Raw genomic sequence first — 18,530 nt, 5'->3', positions numbered from 1 at the left:
AGTCGCTGTGTCGCCGGGCAGTCTCGCCCCCTGGTGAAGTTAGTAAGGGAAGACAATAGACCTGAACTTTGGCCTCCCCAGAACCCACAAATTGTGAAAAACGTCCAACAAATGTTAAAGAAGCATTATGGGGGAGGGCACGGTACTTGGGTCAGGCCAGGGCAGTGTCAGGGGACAGAATATCATTGCTCCTTTCCCCCACTTCACATTACAGGATAAGAGGTAAGCACCTGGGCTGTTTGTGGTTCAGTGGTAGAGCACTTGCCTAGCACTTGTGAGGCCCTGGGTTCAGTTCACAGCACCACATATAAATAAATAAAATAAATGTTATTGACACCTAAAAAAATATTTTTTTAAAAAGGTAGACACCTAACTGATAATTATGACATAACCTGTTGGTGAAAATCCAGTCTTTATCAAAGGGTGGTGGAAATTGCAGGCGGGAGTAATTTCTTGGGGGTTTTTGGGTATGAATGGCGTTATGATCCAGATTCAAACAAAAACTTTGCCTGCAGGTCCTCAGCGCTCTCCAGTAATCTGTCAGCATCGTTGACTCCCTCTTCCTTCAAACCTGCTTGGTTTCAGGGAGAGATTTTCCAACCAGGTTCTCCAAGGGTATATATCCCCAGTTTGTTGCTGATGCGTTTTGTTTGTTTATTTCATGGGTTGAACCCTGGGACACTTGACCACCAGCCACATCCCCAGCCTAATTTTTTTTTTTTTTTAAAGAGAGAGAGAGAGAGATTTTTTTAATATTTATTTTTTAGTTTTCGGCAGACACAACATCTTTGTTTGTATGTGGTGCTGAGGATGGAACCCGGGCCGCATGCATGCCAGGCGAGCCCGCTACCGCTTGAGCCACATCCCCAGCGCCCCCAGCCTAATTTTTATGTTTTATCTAGAGACAGGGTCTCACTGAGTTGCTTAGGGCCTTGCTAAATTGCTGTGGCTGGCTTTGAACTGGGGATCCTTCTACCTCTGCTTCCTGAGCTGCCCGGATTACAGGCCTCTGTGGGATTACACCTACCCAGTTGCACTTTAAAATTTATGTGACTTCCCAGGCAACAGTGAACCAACCTAGGTGTGTCTGGTAGTACATTCCTATTATCCAAACTACTTGGAGGCTCAGGCAGGAGGATCCCAAATTCAAGGCCAACCTGGACAATTTAGCAAGACTCTATCAAAATAAAAAACAGGGCTCTGTGGTAGTTCCCAGTATCCTCTCCAATTTTTTTTTCTTAATTTTAAAACAGGGTTCTTCCTAAATTGCCCACAATAGTCCCTTTTGTGTGTGTGTGTGTGTGTGTGTGTGTGTATGTGTGGTGCTGAGGATTGAACCCAGGGCCATGTGCATGATAGGCAAGCACTTTACCAACCGAGCTATATCCCCAACCCAATAGCCTCAAATTTGTTATCCTCCTACTTTGGCCTCCCAATCCCTAGGATTACAGCATCTCAGAATAAAATTTTAAGAGGGGCTGAGGATGTAGTTCACTGGTTGAGTGCCTGTGGGTTCATTAACCTGGCTACTGGAAAGGTTTAGAGCCTGGTCACTTAAAATGAGTTCTGTACAGTATCACTTTGGGGTTCTGTGAACTACAGCCTCTGAATCCCACCCTAGAATCCACTATTTTAAAGGATCCCCAGGTGATTCCTATGTCCCTTAACATTTGAGAAGTACCAGCCATGTACTATACTTAGTGGTGCATGTCTGTAATCTTAGTTACCAGGAAACTGAAGCAGGATTGAAAATTCAAGGCCAGTCTGTGCAATTTAGCAAGACCCTGCCTAAAAAAATAAAAAAAATAATAATTAAATGGGCTGAGGATATAGGTCAGTGGTACAGTGCCGCTGGGTTTAATCCAGTACCAGAAAAACAAAAACAAAACAAAACAAAACAAAAAAAGCAAAGCAAAACAAAACAAAAAATTTGAGAAGTACTAGAGTATAGGTGAGTCACCTGCCTTGTCACAGGTGAGGTGCCTTTTCAGTAAACTTCTGGAACCCTTTGTCTTTTCTGGGACCACTGAGCCACATCCCCAGACCTATTTTATATTTTATTTAGAGACAAGGTCTCACCGAGTTGCTTAGCATCTTGCCATTGCTGAGGCTGGCTTTGAACTCATCTTCCTCCTGTCTCAGCTTTCAGAGCTGCTGGGATCACAGGTGTGCACCACCACGCCCGGCTTGGAATGCTTTGTTTTTTGACCTGGAAATAACTCTCTTGGAGAGAATTTTTCAGGTAGAAAGGAGGGAAGACACAGAATCCAAGAATTCAAGAACTAGAATGTCTCCTAGATTCTTAAATGAGACTGTCAGCTTTTGAGTGTGGGGACTATGCTTCAAAACAATTTGAACTTCTTTTCTTTTTCCCCCTAATATTGGGGATTAAACCCAGGAGTATTTACCAGCGAACTACATCCGTGGCACTTTAATTTTATTTTTAAGAAATATTATTGTGGGGGCTGGGGTTGTGGCTCAGAGGCAGAGCGCTCGCCTAGCGCATGCAAGGCCCTGGGTTCGATCCTCAGCACCACATAAAAAAATAAATAAATAAAACAAAGGTGTTGTGTCCAACTACTACTAAAAAATAAATATTAAAGAAAAATATTATTATGGATTTTGCTACATCCCCGGCCCTTTTACTTTACTATTTTGAGACAGGATCTCACTAAAAGATTGCCCAAGCTGGCCTCAAACTTGAAATCCTCCTGCCTCAGCCTCCTGAATAGCTGGCATTATAGGCATATGCCACCATATATGGCTATATCACTGAATTTCTTATTAGGGGTTGGGCGTGTAGCTAAGTGATAGGGTTTGCACTTAGCCAGTATTAGGCTCTGGGTTCCATTCCCACTACTGGTAGTGTTTTTTTTTTGTGTGTGTGTGTGCTGGGGATTGAATCCAGGTCCTTGTGCATGCAAGGCAAGTACTCTACCAACTGAGCTATAGCACCCCAGCCACTGATGACAGAGTTATGTCTAATAACCTGACATCTGCCTAGCACTTTACAACTTTAAATAGCTTTATTTCCATTGTGAGATAATTAGGAATGTGGAAACTGAGGCTCAAAAAATTCAATGACTTTTCCAGTCTCTGGGCAGCAAGATGAAGAGCTCCCATTCTGCTTTAGAGTCCAGTTCTATTTCCAGCTCTTGGAATTAGAGTAAGGTTAATCTCATTTTACTTTTTTTCAGTGCTGGGGTTGGAACCCTGGGTCTGGCACATGCTAGGCAAGCCCTGTACTACTTATCTATACCCCTATCTCTTGATTTCATCTTTTTTTTTTTGTACTGGGGATTGAACCTAGGGGTGCTCTACCAATGAGCTACATCCTCAGCCTTTTTGTTTTCTGTTTTGAGACAAGGTCTCCCTAAATTGCAGAGGTTGCCCTTGAATTTGATCTCCTGCTTCTGTCTCCGAAGTTACAGTGATTACAGGCCTGCACCACCACAACCAACTGGTTCACTTTGTTTGTTTGTTTTTGGTACTGGGGGTTGAACCCAGGGGTGCTTAGCCACTGAGCCACATCCCCAGGTCTATTTATTTATTTTTATTTTGAGACAGGGTCTCACTAAATTGCTTAGGGCCTCACTAAATTGCTGAGGCTGGTTTTGAACTTGCAATCCTCCTGCCTCAACCTCCCGAGTCGCTGGGATTACAGGCGTGCACCACTGTGCCCAGCTTCACTTTCATTCTTAAATCCTAGTACCTGATTTGGGTAAATCTAGGTTAAATCTCTCTGTACCTCACTTTCCTCGTGATGGTATAAAAGCGCACCTCTTGAGGTTGTAAGAATTGTAAAAGTGCTTCCGGTAATGTGCTCAGGAAATTTTAGTTTTCCAGGTGTCCCCACCACTCTTTCCAGGAGTTCTGGTGAGCACAGCACTGTGCCTGCCTCCAGAGGTCTTCCCTCTGACTTTTCTTCTTTCTGGAGGCTTTTCCTGATTTTTCCAGCCAGTTGCCTGCGACATGGTCTGTATTTGTGTTTGGGCGATCCACAGGCTTGGGAGGGTTTAATTAGGTACTTCCATATACATGGCTTACTTTGGGCTTTCTCAGCGCTGAGTGGGTGGGAGATTGCTGGAGAATTCAGAGTTGGAAAAAAAATAGTAGTCTCATAGGAAACAAAAAAAATAAAATCACTGGGCTCTTAAAGGTTGGCCCTACGAACATTTGCGCGCTGCTACCGTCCGGCCACTAGGAGGCGCGCGAGAAAACTCCGGAAGTCTGGCCCAAGACCGCCAACGGGGCCTTCTTGTTACTCTTCCCTTCATTTCCGTTGAACTTCGCGTCGTCGTTTGTCCTGTGCGACTACCCGTCCGCATACGAATCTAACCCGGGAACTGAGTCGGAGGGGCGCGGTCTGTGCAGTTACTTACCTGGAGCTAGCCGACTTCTGACGTCCTCCTGACTAGCAAGATGTGCTCCCTGGGCTTGTTTCCCCCGCCGCCGCCTAGGGGTCAAGTCACCCAGTATGAGCACAATAACGAGCTGGTAACGGGCAATGATTACGAGAGCCCGCCTCCCGACTTCCGGGGCCAGGTAGTCTAGGCATAGAGGGACCAGAGGCGTGGGGGCGGAGCAGGGAGAAATGGGGACCCGAGGGCTTGTGGCGTCGGTGGGGTCAGGAAACAGCCAGGGTGCACGGGAGAGTTGTAGGGTGGCAGTATATTTTAGAGCTGAATTTGGCTTGTAAGAGATGCCAAGGAGCTGTGGGTGGCGTTAGAAGGATGCGGAAAATGAGGATGGATCTGGGACGTGTGAGGATGCCGGAGAACTATTTAAAAAATAGGGGACAGTGTCTAGGAGAACTGGGAAAGCTTACTCCGGAACTTTTTTCCAGGGGAGTTATTTGGAAGGAAAAGCAAGGGAAACTGATGTTTATCGAGTGTTTGCTAAGAGGAGGTTGAGTCAGGTGTTTTCTAAAATGAACCCTGTGAAAAAGTATTCTAGTTTTACAGATAAGAGAGCCAAGATTTGTTTCTCTCTCACAAGTATTTATTTTGTGCAAATAGGAAAACAGGCCTCTGGAGCCTGTTTTTCTTAGCTCAACCATGGGTTGGAGATGACAGGGAGTTCTGCAAAGATCTGGGGAAGAGTCTGACTCACTGTCAAACCCCTCATTTCTGGGCTATAGTGGATCGATCTTCCTATTCTACAACCTAACAAGGATCTGCTAAAGACCCCTGGGAGGCTGGACCAAAGCACAAGAACTGCTTTCATCCATCACCGGGAACAAGTGTGGAAGCGGTGTATCAACATTTGGTGAGGCATGGCAAAGGTTTCCTGGACCATGGGCTACAGATCCTGGAGAATCTGAGGTCACCACTCCTCTGCCTTGAGCTCCTCTTCAAAAGGCTGTTTTGTTTTTTTTTTTTAATTATACATGGACACAATATCTTTATTTTGTTTATTTATTTACTTTTTTTATGTGGTGCTGAGAATCGAACCAGGTGCCTCACATGTTCGAAGCAAGTGCTCTGCCACTGAGCCACAATCCCAGCCCCAAAAGGCTGTTTTATTCAGGCTCTCTCTCCATGAAAGCAGTCTATAATATAAAATCTTTTTTTTTTTTTTTTTTTGTGCTGGGGATTGAACCCGGGGGTACTTTATCATTGAGCTACATCCCCAGCCCCCTCTTTAAAAATATTTTTAGTTGTAGATGAACACTTTATTTTATTTATTTATTTTTATGTGGTGCTGAGGATTGAGTCTAGTGCCTCACATATGCTAGGCAAGGCAAGTGCTCTACCATCTCTACCATTGAGCTACAGCCCCAGTGCCCCCAGCCCCTTTTTTTTTTTTTTTTTTTTTGAGAGAGAGAGAATTTTAATATTTATTATTTAGTTCTCGGGAGACACAACATTTTTGTTAGTATGTGGTGCTGAGGATTGAACCCTGGCCGCACGCATGCCAGGCGAGCGTGCTACTGCATGAGCCACATCCCCAGCCCTTTTTTTATTTTTAATTTTGAGACAGTGTCTTGGTAAGTTGCTGAGGCTGACCTCACACTTGTGATCCTCTGCTTCAGCTTCTGGAGTCATTGGGACTACAGGCATGTGTCACTGTACCTGGCTTGATTATCAAATTATGTCAAATTTCTGGTTCTTATTGTGGAACACAAGGTTGTGCAACAGTGGTTCCATTTCATCTCTGTTGACTTGTTTTGCTTTCTGGTTTGTGAACCTGCTCTTTTCTTCCAACTCATGCCATTGTCGCTTTTGAGCTTTTATATGAATCTCAGCAAGGTTAGTGTCAGCTTGTATGGATTAATCTCATACATATGTCATTCATATTTAGGAGTGGAGCCACATTACCTGGGTTCAGTTTCTGACTGTGCTATTTTTTAACTGTGTGACTTGGGCAAGTTTCTTAATTACTTTGTCCTTCATTTTCCTCATTTATGGGCTGGAACTTGTCTTACAAGGTTGTAGTGGTGATTAAATGAGTTAACACGTATAAATTACTTATAGAACAAGGCCTAGCACACATTAATCCCTTCAGTCATCATCATTATTACCATTGTCATCTATAGGAAGAAATTCCTAGAAATTAAGTTGCTGGGTTCCAGGGTATATTCATTCATTTATTTTGTGAGCTGTTCCCGAATAGTCCTTTATTAAAATTGTATACATATATGGTTCTATGAACAGCACATGAGTTCCCTACCTGTGTGTTACTAAACTGTGATGTTTGATATTGCAGTACAGTTTAATTTGCATGTGTAAGTGAAGTTGAACATCAATTCATTGAGCCATTTGCTCCCCGGCTCTTTTTTGGCTCCTACCTCTGGTTGTTGCTTCTCATTCTTTTTATTTTATTTTATTTTATTTTATTTTGTAATTGTAGATGGGCAGAATATCTTTATTTTATTTGTTTATTTTTATGTGGTGCTGAGGATCGAACCCGGGTCCCACCCGTGCTAGGGGAGCACTCTACCGTTGAGCCACAATCCCAGCCCCTTATTTGTTTATTTTTATGTGGTGCTGAGGATGGAACCCAGTACCTCGCACATGCTAGGCAAGCGCTCTGCCACTGAGCTACAGCCCCAGTCCTCTCATTCTTTTTGTTGGCTTCCCTTCCTGATGTCCCTTAAATGTTGATGTTCCTGGGGCTGGACTTCCAGTTGATGCAGCAGAGCTGGGTGTTCACTTGTTTGTCACATATTCCCGATTAGATACTCCACAGATGTTGCATGTTAAGCCTGTTTAAATTCAGTATCTCCATTTCCCTCTTCAATCAGGCTTCTTCCCTGGGGTTTTTCTTTCAAGGAATGGCTGTATTATTCAGGAGCAGAAGGTTTTAAGGTAGGCTCTGAGGCAAATAGACAGTTTTTAAAATTATTTATTTATTTATTTATTTATTTTAAGGTGCTGGGGATTGAACCCAGGCCTTGTGCATGTGAGGCAAACACTCTACCAACTGAGCTACATCCCCAGCCCCTTCCTTATTCTTTTATTCCCCATTTATGTCACCTTGATTCCTGCCCGTGTCCTGCGCAGGCGGTGGAAATGGGGTTCCCCTTGGTGGAATGGACTGGCTGAGAAATAAAAGCTAAGAAAAATAGAACCAATGAAAAAACCACAGGTTGCAGAAAATTGTTTCAAAAGTTGGGGCAGGTCGAGCAAGCTGATCAGACGGATTGAGCTTCTATACTCTGGCAAAATGGAGCCTGCGCCTGCTTTATTTATATTGGGAAATATCAAAGCCCTTCCATAGAATGTTCTTCACCAAAAAAGGTTAAAGTTGGGCTGTCCAGTTCCCCATCTCTGGAGCTACTATGAGGGATTTTCCTAATAGAGCAGAGATAAAGGTCACGTGCATTGGGCAATCTGTTGCCCTGGGAGAGCCACAGACAGTTAAAGAGTTTGCGATGCCAAACCTAAATCTCCCTGGCCACCATACTGATAGAAGACCCTCATGTAATTCACTGATGGCTTCCTGCACTTGATCAGATGTCTCCCCCATCACTTATAGTGGTGTTGAACCCAGGGCTCTCTACCACTGAACTTCATCCCCAGCCCTTTTTATTTTTTTAAAATTTAGTATATACAACCATATATACATGGGTGATGAACCTTTATTTTTATTTATTTTTATGTGATGCTGAGAATTGAACCCAGTGTCTCACACGTGCTAGGCAAGTACTTTACCACTGAGCCACAATCCCAGCTCCCATCCCGTTTTATTTTGAGAGAAGTTCTCCTAAGTTGTTGAGGCTGGCCTTGAACTTGTGATCTTCTTGCTTCAGTCTCTAAAGTGGTTGGGATTACAAGCTTGTGTTATTGTCTCTGCTACCTTGCTCATATTAGTCTCTTCATAATCAGATTGCTTGTCTAAAATTTCTGTTTACAATGCCTATTTTGTAGGCTTTTTAAAAATATATTTTAGTTGTAGATGAACACAATACCTTTGCTTTATTTATTTATTTTTATGTGGCCCCAAGGATCGACTCCAGTATCCCATACATGCCAGGCAAGTACTCTACTACTGAGCTACAACCCCAGCCCATGTAAGTTTTTTTTATATATATATATATATATATATATATATATATATATATATATATATATATATATTTACTTATTTATTTTAGTTGTAGTTGGACACAATACCTTTATTTTATTTATTTTTTTTCACGTGGTGCTAAGGATTGAACCCAGCGCATTGCACATGCTTGGCGAGCGCTCTATCACTGAGCTACAACCCCAGCCCTGTGTAGGGTTTTGGTAATGGCCAAAGGAGATCACTCAAGGCACCTAACCCAAACCTAGCACATTATGAACGTATTAACTGTTGTAGTTGCTGCTTGGTATTGCCCTTACTATGTCTAATTATTTCTCAAATTTTGTGTATTCTACTCCCTAAATCTGTCAGATCTATCTCCTTTTCTGCATTCCTACTGGTTCAGGCCACTTCATCTTTATTTTGGAGAAGTCCTGAAGTAACTTCATAACTGATTCCTTTTTCTCCATTTTGGTTCCTTCTAATGTCTTTCCACACTGATCCTTCTGAAATGCTAATGCTTTATTCTCTTGCTTCAAACCCTTCCAGGGTTTCCCTTTCACTGTCTTAGCACAAGTTCAGACTTCTTGACTGGCTCAGAAAGCCCCAAAGACCTTTGAGCCTTAGTTGCCTCATCTGTAAATGGGCAAAATACTATTTAGAAGATTTTTGTGATAGGTAAATGAAAGGACAAAACATAAAGTGCCTGGTACCTAGTTGGCACTGATTAAGCATGAGTGCCCTTACTTTTTTTTTTTGTGTGTGGTGCTGGGGATTGAACCCAGGGTCTTGTGCATGCAAGGCAAGCACTCTACCAACTGAGCTACATCTCCATCCCTGCCCTTATTTTTTTTTTTTAATATTTTTTTAGTTATACATTGACACAATATCTTTATTTTGTTTATTTATTTTTATGTGGTGCTGAGGATCGAACCCTTACTTTTAATACATGTTTAGTGAAAGAATGAAATGCATATAGGGGGACTTGGGATCAGAATAATCTGAGTCATGGTTTTCTTTCCTTATCAGGCGTGATGTGGGCCTTTTTGGGGTGCTGAATGAAATTGCAAACTCAGAGGAAGAGGGTAAGTGTTTGTCCCTCCAGCTTCCTCTAGTTTTGTGGTTGGTATCTCCTATCAGCCTATCTCCTCATATTCTTCTTGAATTCACCGCAGTACCCATTTGCCCGGCCTTTTTCCTGTTAGCCCCATTTTTTCCTGTCATCTTTCTCCCCTTCTACTACCCTTATAACCCAGAATAGGTGTAAAGAGGGAGGTGTCCAGAGTCCTTACTGGGCAGAGGGACCTGGGAAGTGCTTGTTCTTGCTTGTTCTCACCTGAGAGAGTACTGCTTAGTAAGTGCCCTGTGAATGGTGTATCAGAGTTGTTTCCTTAACCCCACAGTTTTTGAATGGGTGAAGACGGCATCCAGCTGGGCCCTGGCACTCTGTCGATGGGCCTCCTCCCTCCATGGGTCCCTGTTCCCTCACCTGTCTGTAAGTTTGACTTCCTTTTGGCCCTCCCTGGGCATTGTTCCCTCATCACCCCTTTCCTATTCTTTGAGATCAGAGTTGGGTGGGGTGATTTCAGAGGGCAGAAGTGGTCCAGTTACCCTGTGGGAGGGATGACTCCTTTTGTCCCAGTGTGTACTCTCTCTGCTTTCTTTTTTTTTTTTTTAACACACACACACACACACACATACTTTTTTTTTTTTTTTGGATGGACTTTCAATTTATTTATTTATATGTGGTGCTCAGAATTGAACCCAGTGCCTCATATGTGCTAGGCAAGTGCTATACCACTGAGCTACAACCCAGCCCTCTGCTTTGTTCTTATAGCTCAGGAGTGAAGATCTGATTGCTGAATTTGCCCAAGTCACAAATTGGTGAGTACACAAGTTCTGGGGCCTTGTTGGAGGAGTTGTGAACCTTGGAACTTCTTTTGGGGATAGGGAAGTCAAGATGGAGACTTCTTCCATTCCTTTCCTGACTGTTCACCACATTTTCATTCTTCCTACCCACAAAAGGAGTAAAAGGAAAAGTAAATAACAAACATCTTTTCATATGGAAGGGAATGTTGGGTTGGGGTGTGGGAAGAACAAATGTCAACCGAACTCATTTCTGCCCAGGTCCAGCTGCTGCTTGAGGGTCTTTGCATGGCATCCTCACACCAACAAGTTTGCGGTGGCCCTGCAGGATGACACCATTCGTGTGTATAATGCCAACAGGTGTGTGTAGGTGTATGAGGCCAGCTCTGACTTGTCATTCTCCCTTCCTTCCAGCCTTGATCCCAGGGGAGTGTATAGTTCTTGAGCCTGGTCCACAGGGTTCCTTCCAAAACTGGGTTCAGGGATGTTTCATAACTAGATGTGCCTTTTTTTTTTTTTTTTTTTTGGTGCTAGGGATTGAACCCAGGGCCTTGTGCATGTGAGGCAAGCCACTCTACCAACTGAGCTATATCCCTAGCCCGATGTGTCCTTTTTCTAGATCTAGCTTTTATCTTACCCACAATATCCCTGATTCTCCTGGGCCCTGGATGGATTAGCTTTCTTCTCTGTGATTCTCCCTCCTTAACTACACTCAGGTCTCCTGAGTGTTAATGTCCCTGCTTTGATTCAGTTCCCTACTTTTACATTCCAGCACTATAATTCCTTCCCTGAAGCATCGGCTACAGCGAAATGTGGCAGCTCTGGCCTGGAAGCCGCTCAGTGCCTCTGTCTTGGCTGTGGCCTGCCAGAGCTGTATTCTCATATGGACTCTAGACCCCACTTCCTTGTCTACCCGGTGAGTCCTGGCAGCCTGCTTTGGCAACCTGTCTTAATTTGGCCATCCCACGGGTGGTGGGTGGTGAGAGTTTTGGAAGAAGTTCTTTGTCCTCACAGTACTTCTCTGGGGTATGATAAAGAAGCATTTAAGGTCAAGGTGGTGTGCTAGAAAGTTCCATCCCTTTCTCTAGATTCTATTTATGAAAATATTTTGTACCTATTAAGACCAACAAATTGGGGGCTGGGGTTGTGGCTCAGCAGTAGAGCACTTGCCTAGCATGTGCGAGGCCCTGGGTTTGATCCTCAGTACCACATAAAAATAAATAAAATAAAGGTATGTGTCCAACTACAACTAAAAAAAAAGACCAACAAATTGGAAAAGTATAAATGTTTGATTTCTAGTAAAATGTTATGAAAGTGGATTGTAGAAGAAAAGGATAAACTCTGCCACTAAAAAAGATGCTATACTGAGATGGTTTTATGAAAGTCATATGAAATTGTCCCAAGAATAGATAATCTCTGTTATTTGGACTATTCCACATCAAAGAAAATTTTGGAAAACTTGATTGCATGTGTATGTGAGACAGATACTGCAATACTTTACCATTGAGCTACACACTTGTCCCTTTAAAAATCTTTTTTATTTTGAGGCAACATCAAGTTTCTAAGAGTCTGGCTAAATTGCTGAGGCTGGCCTGGAACTTGGGATCCTCCTGCCTCAGCCTCTAGAGTTGCTGGGATAATGGACATGTACCAAAGGTGTACCACCAGTGTACCACTGGTCTCAGTTTCATTGATGACAAATAAAACTAAGAAACTTGTGTGTATGTATGACTGTCACAACAAATCCCATTAGTGTGTACAGCTATAATGCACCAGTAAAAAAAATGTGGGAATAAAAAAAACCCAGGAAACTGATATATGTACATTGTTATTAACCAAAATCCAGACATTATTTGGATTTCATCAGTTTTTCTGTTAATACCCTCTTTCTAAGAAAGTTGCAGGATCCATCCTAATATTTTTTAAAAATTTTATTTATCTTATTCATTTTAGTTATTGATGGACTTTTATTTTTTATTTATATGTGGTGCTGAGAGTCGAACCCAGTGTCTTACATATTCGAGGCAAGTGCTCTACCACTGAGCCACAACCTAGCCCCGCCCTAACTAATTTTTCTGAAACTAATGTAACCCTATCATCTACCTGCAACAGATTGGATTTTTCCCCCTTCAATGCTGGGGATTGAACCCAGGGCCTTGTACATGTTAGGCAAGTGTTCTACCAGTGAGCTGTATCCCAGCCCCCTACCTGACAATAGGTAATACAAGAGAGGGTTTTTTTTTTTTGGGGGGGGGTGGGTGGCACATACTGGGAATTAAACCCAGGGATGCTTTACCACTAAGCTACATCCCCAGTTCTTTTCATTTTAAAAAATTTTGTCTTTTTTTTTTTTAATTTTTTTTGTAGTTGTAGATGGACAGCATGCCTTTATTTTGTTTTATTTTTATGTGGTGTTGAAGATTGAACCCAGTGCCTTACACGTGTGAGGCAAGCACTCTGCTGCTGAGCTACATCCCCAGCCCTAAAATTTTATTATTTGTTTATTTATTTTTTACAGTGATGGGAAATGAGTCAAGTGCCTTGCACATTATTGGCAAGTGTTATACTATTGAGCTACATCCACAGTCCTTATTTTTTGAGACTGGCTTCAAACTTGAGACCCTCCTGCCTCAACTTCCCTCCATAGTTATTGGGATTACATGTGTTCCCCTGTGCCTGGCAAATTTAGTATACTTCCAATCAGAATTGGCAAATGATAATTAGAGTTCTTAAGGAATAAATGTGAAACAATTACTTTCAAAAGTTAGAATAGTGAAGGATGACTTGCTTTACCAGGTATTAAAGAAAGTTATTGAGTTATTGGCACAATAGAAAAACAGGGCCTGGGAGTATAGCTAAGTAGTAGAACATTTGCCTAGCATGCATGGAACCCTGGATTGAATCCCCAGTGCTACCAAAAATAAAAAAGAAAGATAGATTGATGTAACAGAATAATATTCAGGAACAGATTTTAGGATATATGGAACTTTAATGTATGATAAAGTTGGGTTTTCATTGCAAAAAATGATGGGGCTGGGGCTGTAGCTCAGTGGTAGAGCCCTTGCCTCACATGTGTGAGGCACTGGGTTTGATCCTCAGCACCATATAAAAATAAAGACATAAAAAGATACTGTGTCCATTAAAAAAAAAAAAAGCCATTAAAAAAAAATGACCTGGACCTGGTGGCACACACCAGTAATCCCAGCAACTTGATAGGCCGAGGCAGGAGGAGTTGCCCAGGCTGGGCTACTTACTATCTCAAAGTAATATTTTTTAAAAAGGGTTGGGTGTGACTCAGTGGTAGATTGCCCCTGGTTTCAGTCCCCAGTACCAGTTGATCAATCAGTTAATTAAGAAGTTTAACCCTGTCTCAAATGATTACATGGCATGTATAAGTAATCACACATTCAGAAGACTGAGGCAGGAGGATTTTGAGTTCAGGTATAATCTTGGCAATTTTTTTCCCCAGTAATAATGGGGATTGAACTCAGGGCCTCATGTTTGCTAGGTAAAGGTGTGCTACCGCTGAGCTACATCCCAACCCTAACCTGAACAATTTAGCAAGACTCAGTCTCAAGAAAGAAAAGAAGCCGAGTGCAGTAGCGCATGTCTGTAATCCCAGTGGTTCAGGAGGTTGAGGCAGGAGAATTGCAAGTTCAAAGCCAGCCTCAGCAAAAGTGAGGTGCTAAGCAACCTAAGTTCTCTAAATAAAATATTTATAATTATTTTTTTAAAGTTGTAAGCTTTTTATTCCTGAATTATAGTTAAAACTCTGCTCTACACAAATGACAATACAAGAGATGTGGATAAAGAAAAAAATTGTGATACTGGGGATGGAATCTAGGATGCTCTTATCACTGAGTTACTCCTTCCTTTTTTATTTTTTATTCTGAGACAGAGTCTCACTAAGTTGCTGAGGCTGGCCTTGAATCCTCTTGTCTTGGAATCCTCCTGTCTCAGTCTCCAGAGTAGCTGGAGTTACAGGCTTGCACAACTGCAGTAGGCTGAATATAGAAAATATTTTATATAATATTTTATACAATGAAATGTCCATTTGTAGAAGCACATCTAAACAAATTATATTTGATGTATAAAGCAGAGCCCTAAAAAGAATGAGAATAGAGCTCTATAAACTGATTAGAAAAGATAGCTCTGAAATGTTTTTTTCTTTATACTGGGGATTGAACTTAAGTGCTTTTTTCACTGTGCGAAGTCCCTAGGCTCCCCCTCTCCCCTTTTTAAATTAATTTCAAGACAGGGTTTTGCTAAGTTGCTGAGGCTGGCCTTGAACTTGTGATCCTCCTGCCTCTGCCTCCTGAGTCCCTGGGATTACAGCCATGTGTGCCTCTGTGCCCAGCTGCTATGCTTTATTTTATTTCTTTGGTACTAGGGATTGAACCTATAGGGGCTTTACTACTGAACCACAATCCCTGCCCTTTTTATTTTTTATTTTGAGATATATTCTTGCTAACTGGCTTAGGGCCAGACTAAATTGCTGAGGCTGGCCTTTAACTTGCGATCCCCCTGTAACCACCTCCCAAACTACTGGGATCATAGGTATGTACCACCACATCCAGCTGTGACATTAATTTTAAAGTTGAAAATAGTTGTACATCAGTGGCCTATGGCCTCATTGGGATTAAAGGTGATTGTAGTTTGGTGGAAAGGGGAAAGTGTGGTATTGTGGTATTAATTAGGTAGTAGCCTGTCCCTGTCAGGCCAAGTACATGGCTCTGAAAATAGAGATGAATGACCGGGCAGAAAATCAGGCATGGTGATGAATGCCTGTAATCCGAGCAACTAGGGAGGCTAAGGCAAGAGAATTGCAAGTTTGAAGCCAGCCTCAGCTGGCTTAGTGAGACCCTGTCTCATGAAAAATAAAAAGAGCTGGGTATGTGATTGGTAGAGAGCCCTTGAGTTTAATTCCTAGTACAAAAAAAAAAAAAAAAGAAAGAAAAGGGACAGCAGGTGCCATCACTTATTTCCCAGCAAAAATCATTGTGTGGCACAGATATAGGAGACATCCTAACAAAGATAGGCAGAAAAGCAGTTTTGGAGCTTTGGGGAATGTGAGGTAACTCTGAGAAGTGTTGGGAACCTTTAGATAATGTCATCAATGATCCTAACACTGGGCTGGATGGCCTGGGGGACAGGGCTGTCTTTTAGGGGGAGCATGACACTCAGTGTTATTCTGTCTGCCTTTACTGGTCAGAAGTTGTCTCCTGGGGTGAGGAGTGAAAGCTTACTTCTTTTCATTCTGGCCTTGACATTACACATCACCCATTAATGGCAATGATTTCCTTCCTTTGCCTTTTTTCCCCCTTTAATTTCCATGATTGTTACCCCTTTTCCCCAACCTAGATTTGAGCTGGGAGGTACTATTGAGATTGGGAGGTGTTAGGAGAAGCAAAGAAACGCAATCACAGGGCTTTCTTCTATCTACTGATCCCATATCTTCTATTTTGTCAGACCTTCTTCTGGCTGTGCCCAGGTATTGTCTCATCCTGGACACACACCTGTCACCAGCTTGGCCTGGGCCCCCAGTGGGGGGCGGCTGCTCTCAGCCTCACCTGTGGATGCTGCAATCCTGGTGAGTTGGTCCTATCCTCTCCCTAACCCCTGCTTTTTTTTTTTTTTTTTGCCATGCTGAGGATGGAACCCAGGGTCTTACATATGCTAGAAAAATGCTATACCACTGAGCCACATCCCCAACCTTGTACCCCTCATGCCATCTCAGCTTCTACTCTTGACTTGAGGCAAGAAGTTTTTTCCTGGTGTTGGAAAATATCATGTGGGAGGGAGTGGGATCCTTGTCCAATCTTTAACTTATCATGGAAGCAGTTTTACCATTGGCACCCTCACAGATTTAAGTGTCTGCTTTCATTGTAAACATAAATCCATGTCCTCATGTTTAACATTCTCTTTTGTGTACATTAAAGAGGGTAGCCCACTGTAAGCTGATGGGGTGCTTGAGTTTCCTTTGTCTCACTCTCCTGCGTCCTCACCTAGGTATGGGACATCTCAACAGAGATCTGTGTCCCACTTCCATGGTTTCGAGGAGGCGGAGTTACTAACTTATTGTGGTCCCCAGATGGCAGCAAAGTCCTGGCTACCACTCCTTCAGCTGTCTTTCGGTATGAGGGAAGGGTAAGGGTAAGGACCTAGAGAAAGGCACTTGGTACCTGGAACCTGACCCTGGGACTGCCAGAGGGAGGGGGTCCAGGTGTAGGAGCCTGGAGGCCCTAAGCTATAATTTATCTCTCTGGTTCAGAGTCTGGGAGGCCCAGATGTGGACTTGTGAGAGATGGCCCACTCTATCAGGGCGCTGTCAGGTAAGGAGGCTGTGATTCACAGAAGCTGGGGAGGTGGTATGTCCAATAGACTCTAAATTCCCCAAGCCTGGCTCCCTACCTCCTATACTACTTTCCTTTCTGCATCACCCTATAGACTTCCCTTCCCCTGCCTTTTGCCTCCTGACCCCAGACTGGCTGCTGGAGCCCAGATGGAAAACGACTGCTGTTCACTGTATTGGGGGAACCACTGATTTACTCCTTGTTATTCCCAGAACATTGTGGTGAGTTAGGGCAACACTTCAGAATGCAGAATGTCTGGGACAATCGGAGGGAGGCAGCAACCTGTAGGATGGTAACGTGATGGGTAAAGGGAAGTACAGAAGCTTAGGAGACTTCAGAAATATTGATGAGCTGACTGGGGATCAATGGGAAGGGTGTTTTCTGTACTTCTCAGAACCTTTCCCATTATCTACAGGTGAGGGGAAAGGGCGCGTTGGAGGTGCAAAGTCAGCAACGATTGTGGCAGATCTGTCTGAAACAACAATACAGACACCAGATGGTGAGGAGAGGTGAGCTGAGTGTGGGAGGAAAGGAGGGAGTGTGAAAAAGGAAGGTGGCAAGGGCCACACTTAACACTTCTTGTCCTGGCCTGTAGGCTCGGGGGAGAGGCCCACTCCATGGTCTGGGACCCCAGCGGGGAGCGTCTTGCTGTGCTTATGAAAGGTGAGACAGAGGGAAGGGCTTTGCTTAGGTCAGTTTTCCCTATTAATCAAGTGTGTCCAAGCCTCTAGTTTTCTGCCCCTGCTCTGGAACTCCACTGCTACTCGAGTTCCCTCTGTCAGTGGATCCATTTCTTTTTTTGTGGTCCTGGGGAACAAATCCAGGGCTTCATGCATGCTAGGCAAGTGCCCTGCCATTGAACAACACCCCCAGCACTGGACCTATTTCTTCTAGGAAACCCACGGGTACAGGATGGGAAACCAGTCATCCTCCTTTTTCGCACTCGAAACAGCCCTGTGTTTGAGCTGCTTCCTTGGTAAGTGCTGGGCAGGCATTTAGGTCTGGGTTCCTGGCCACTCTCACACACTAAACCCACAAGCCACTACAGGCACAACCTCCTGTTGCCTCTCACCTATTTCTATGCTTCCCCTAGTGGCATTATCCAGGGTGAGCCAGGAGCCCAGGCCCAGCTCATCACTTTCCATCCTTCCTTCAATAAAGGGGCCCTGCTAAGTGTGGTGAGTAGGCCAGGCTGCTGGGATTTTGGGGACTGGGGTAGAGAAGCTGAGGGCCCTTGGCTGCTGTGTGGCTCTGCCATGAGGCTGCCTTGGGACCCAGGATTTAATATTTTTTTTCCTTATTCTGCAGTGCTGGTCCACAGGCCGGATTGCCCACATCCCTTTGTACTTTGTAAATGCCCAGTTTCCACGTTTTAGTCCAGTGCTTGGCCGGAGCCAAGAGCCCCTAGCTGGTGGAGGCTCTATTCATGATCTGCCACTATTTACTGAGACATCCCCAAGCTCTGCCCCTTGGGACCCTCTCCCAGGGCCACCAACTCTTCAGCCCCACTCTCCTCATCCCCACCTCTAATTAAAGGTTTGTTTTCCATTCAGTTATCGGACTGTCTTTTCTAGGGGAATTGCAGTGGGGCAGGGGGCAAGGATTTGGGAATAAGTTCCTGCTTTGTTGCTTTTTATCTGCTACTTTTGAATTCTTCAGTTATTAACCCTAGGAACTAGATTCTTTTAAAAAATGACTGGAAAATCAAAACCAAGAAGTTAGTGTTGAGGAAAACTTGTAGCATAAGGAGTTGCACATATTAGATGTTTTGCTTTTGCCAGGTTTGAGCAAGTTCCCAGGATA

The 18,530-nt window shown here is 43.5% G+C and overlaps 1 protein-coding gene and 1 non-coding gene across 3 annotated transcripts; one reads left to right on the top strand and one right to left on the bottom strand.

The window, feature by feature from the left end:
* Nucleotides 1-4,273: 4,273 nt before the first annotated feature.
* Nucleotides 4,274-18,279, top strand: Aaas (aladin WD repeat nucleoporin). 2 transcript variants are annotated; one of them, XM_058576267.1, is made up of 17 exons: nt 4,274-4,545; nt 5,141-5,268; nt 8,450-8,515; nt 9,538-9,593; nt 9,912-10,003; nt 10,346-10,392; nt 10,636-10,734; nt 11,147-11,290; nt 15,844-15,964; nt 16,384-16,508; nt 16,646-16,706; nt 16,858-16,948; nt 17,143-17,236; nt 17,323-17,390; nt 17,622-17,703; nt 17,821-17,905; nt 18,036-18,279. In XM_058576267.1, exons 1-17 carry the CDS (start codon nt 4,423-4,425, stop codon nt 18,255-18,257), a joined length of 1,704 nt encoding a protein of 567 aa, XP_058432250.1. In that variant the 5' UTR covers nt 4,274-4,422; the 3' UTR covers nt 18,258-18,279. The 2 variants fall into 2 exon arrangements, with proteins under 2 accessions (XP_058432250.1, XP_046292261.1); XM_046436305.2 differs by lacking the exon at nt 8,450-8,515 and having other exon boundaries at nt 4,276-4,545.
* Trnav-cac (transfer RNA valine (anticodon CAC)) lies at nt 7,369-7,441 on the bottom strand. The gene has a single exon. It is a non-coding gene; the product is annotated as a tRNA-Val (tRNA).
* Nucleotides 18,280-18,530: the final 251 nt, after the last annotated feature.

Source organism: Marmota monax, unplaced genomic scaffold, assembly GCF_021218885.2.
Source record: "Marmota monax isolate L192 unplaced genomic scaffold, Marmota_monax_Labrador192_F-V1.1 WCK01_AAM20220418_F8-fsc00012, whole genome shotgun sequence".
In the NCBI taxonomy this organism is placed as follows: Eukaryota; Metazoa; Chordata; class Mammalia; order Rodentia; family Sciuridae; genus Marmota; species Marmota monax.
This window is presented reverse-complemented; position numbering and strand designations above follow the sequence as displayed.

Bases quoted from the DNA above. Each gene is read 5' to 3' on its own strand.
- Aaas (XM_058576267.1), top strand. From the start codon at position 4,423: ATGTGCTCCCTGGGCTTGTTTCCCCCGCCGCCGCCTAGGGGTCAAGTC. The intron at 9,594-9,911 runs GTAAGTGTTTGT...TTAACCCCACAG, and splicing joins TGCAAACTCAGAGGAAGAGG to TTTTTGAATGGGTGAAGACG. The intron at 17,906-18,035 runs GTGAGTAGGCCA...CTTATTCTGCAG, and splicing joins AAGGGGCCCTGCTAAGTGTG to TGCTGGTCCACAGGCCGGAT.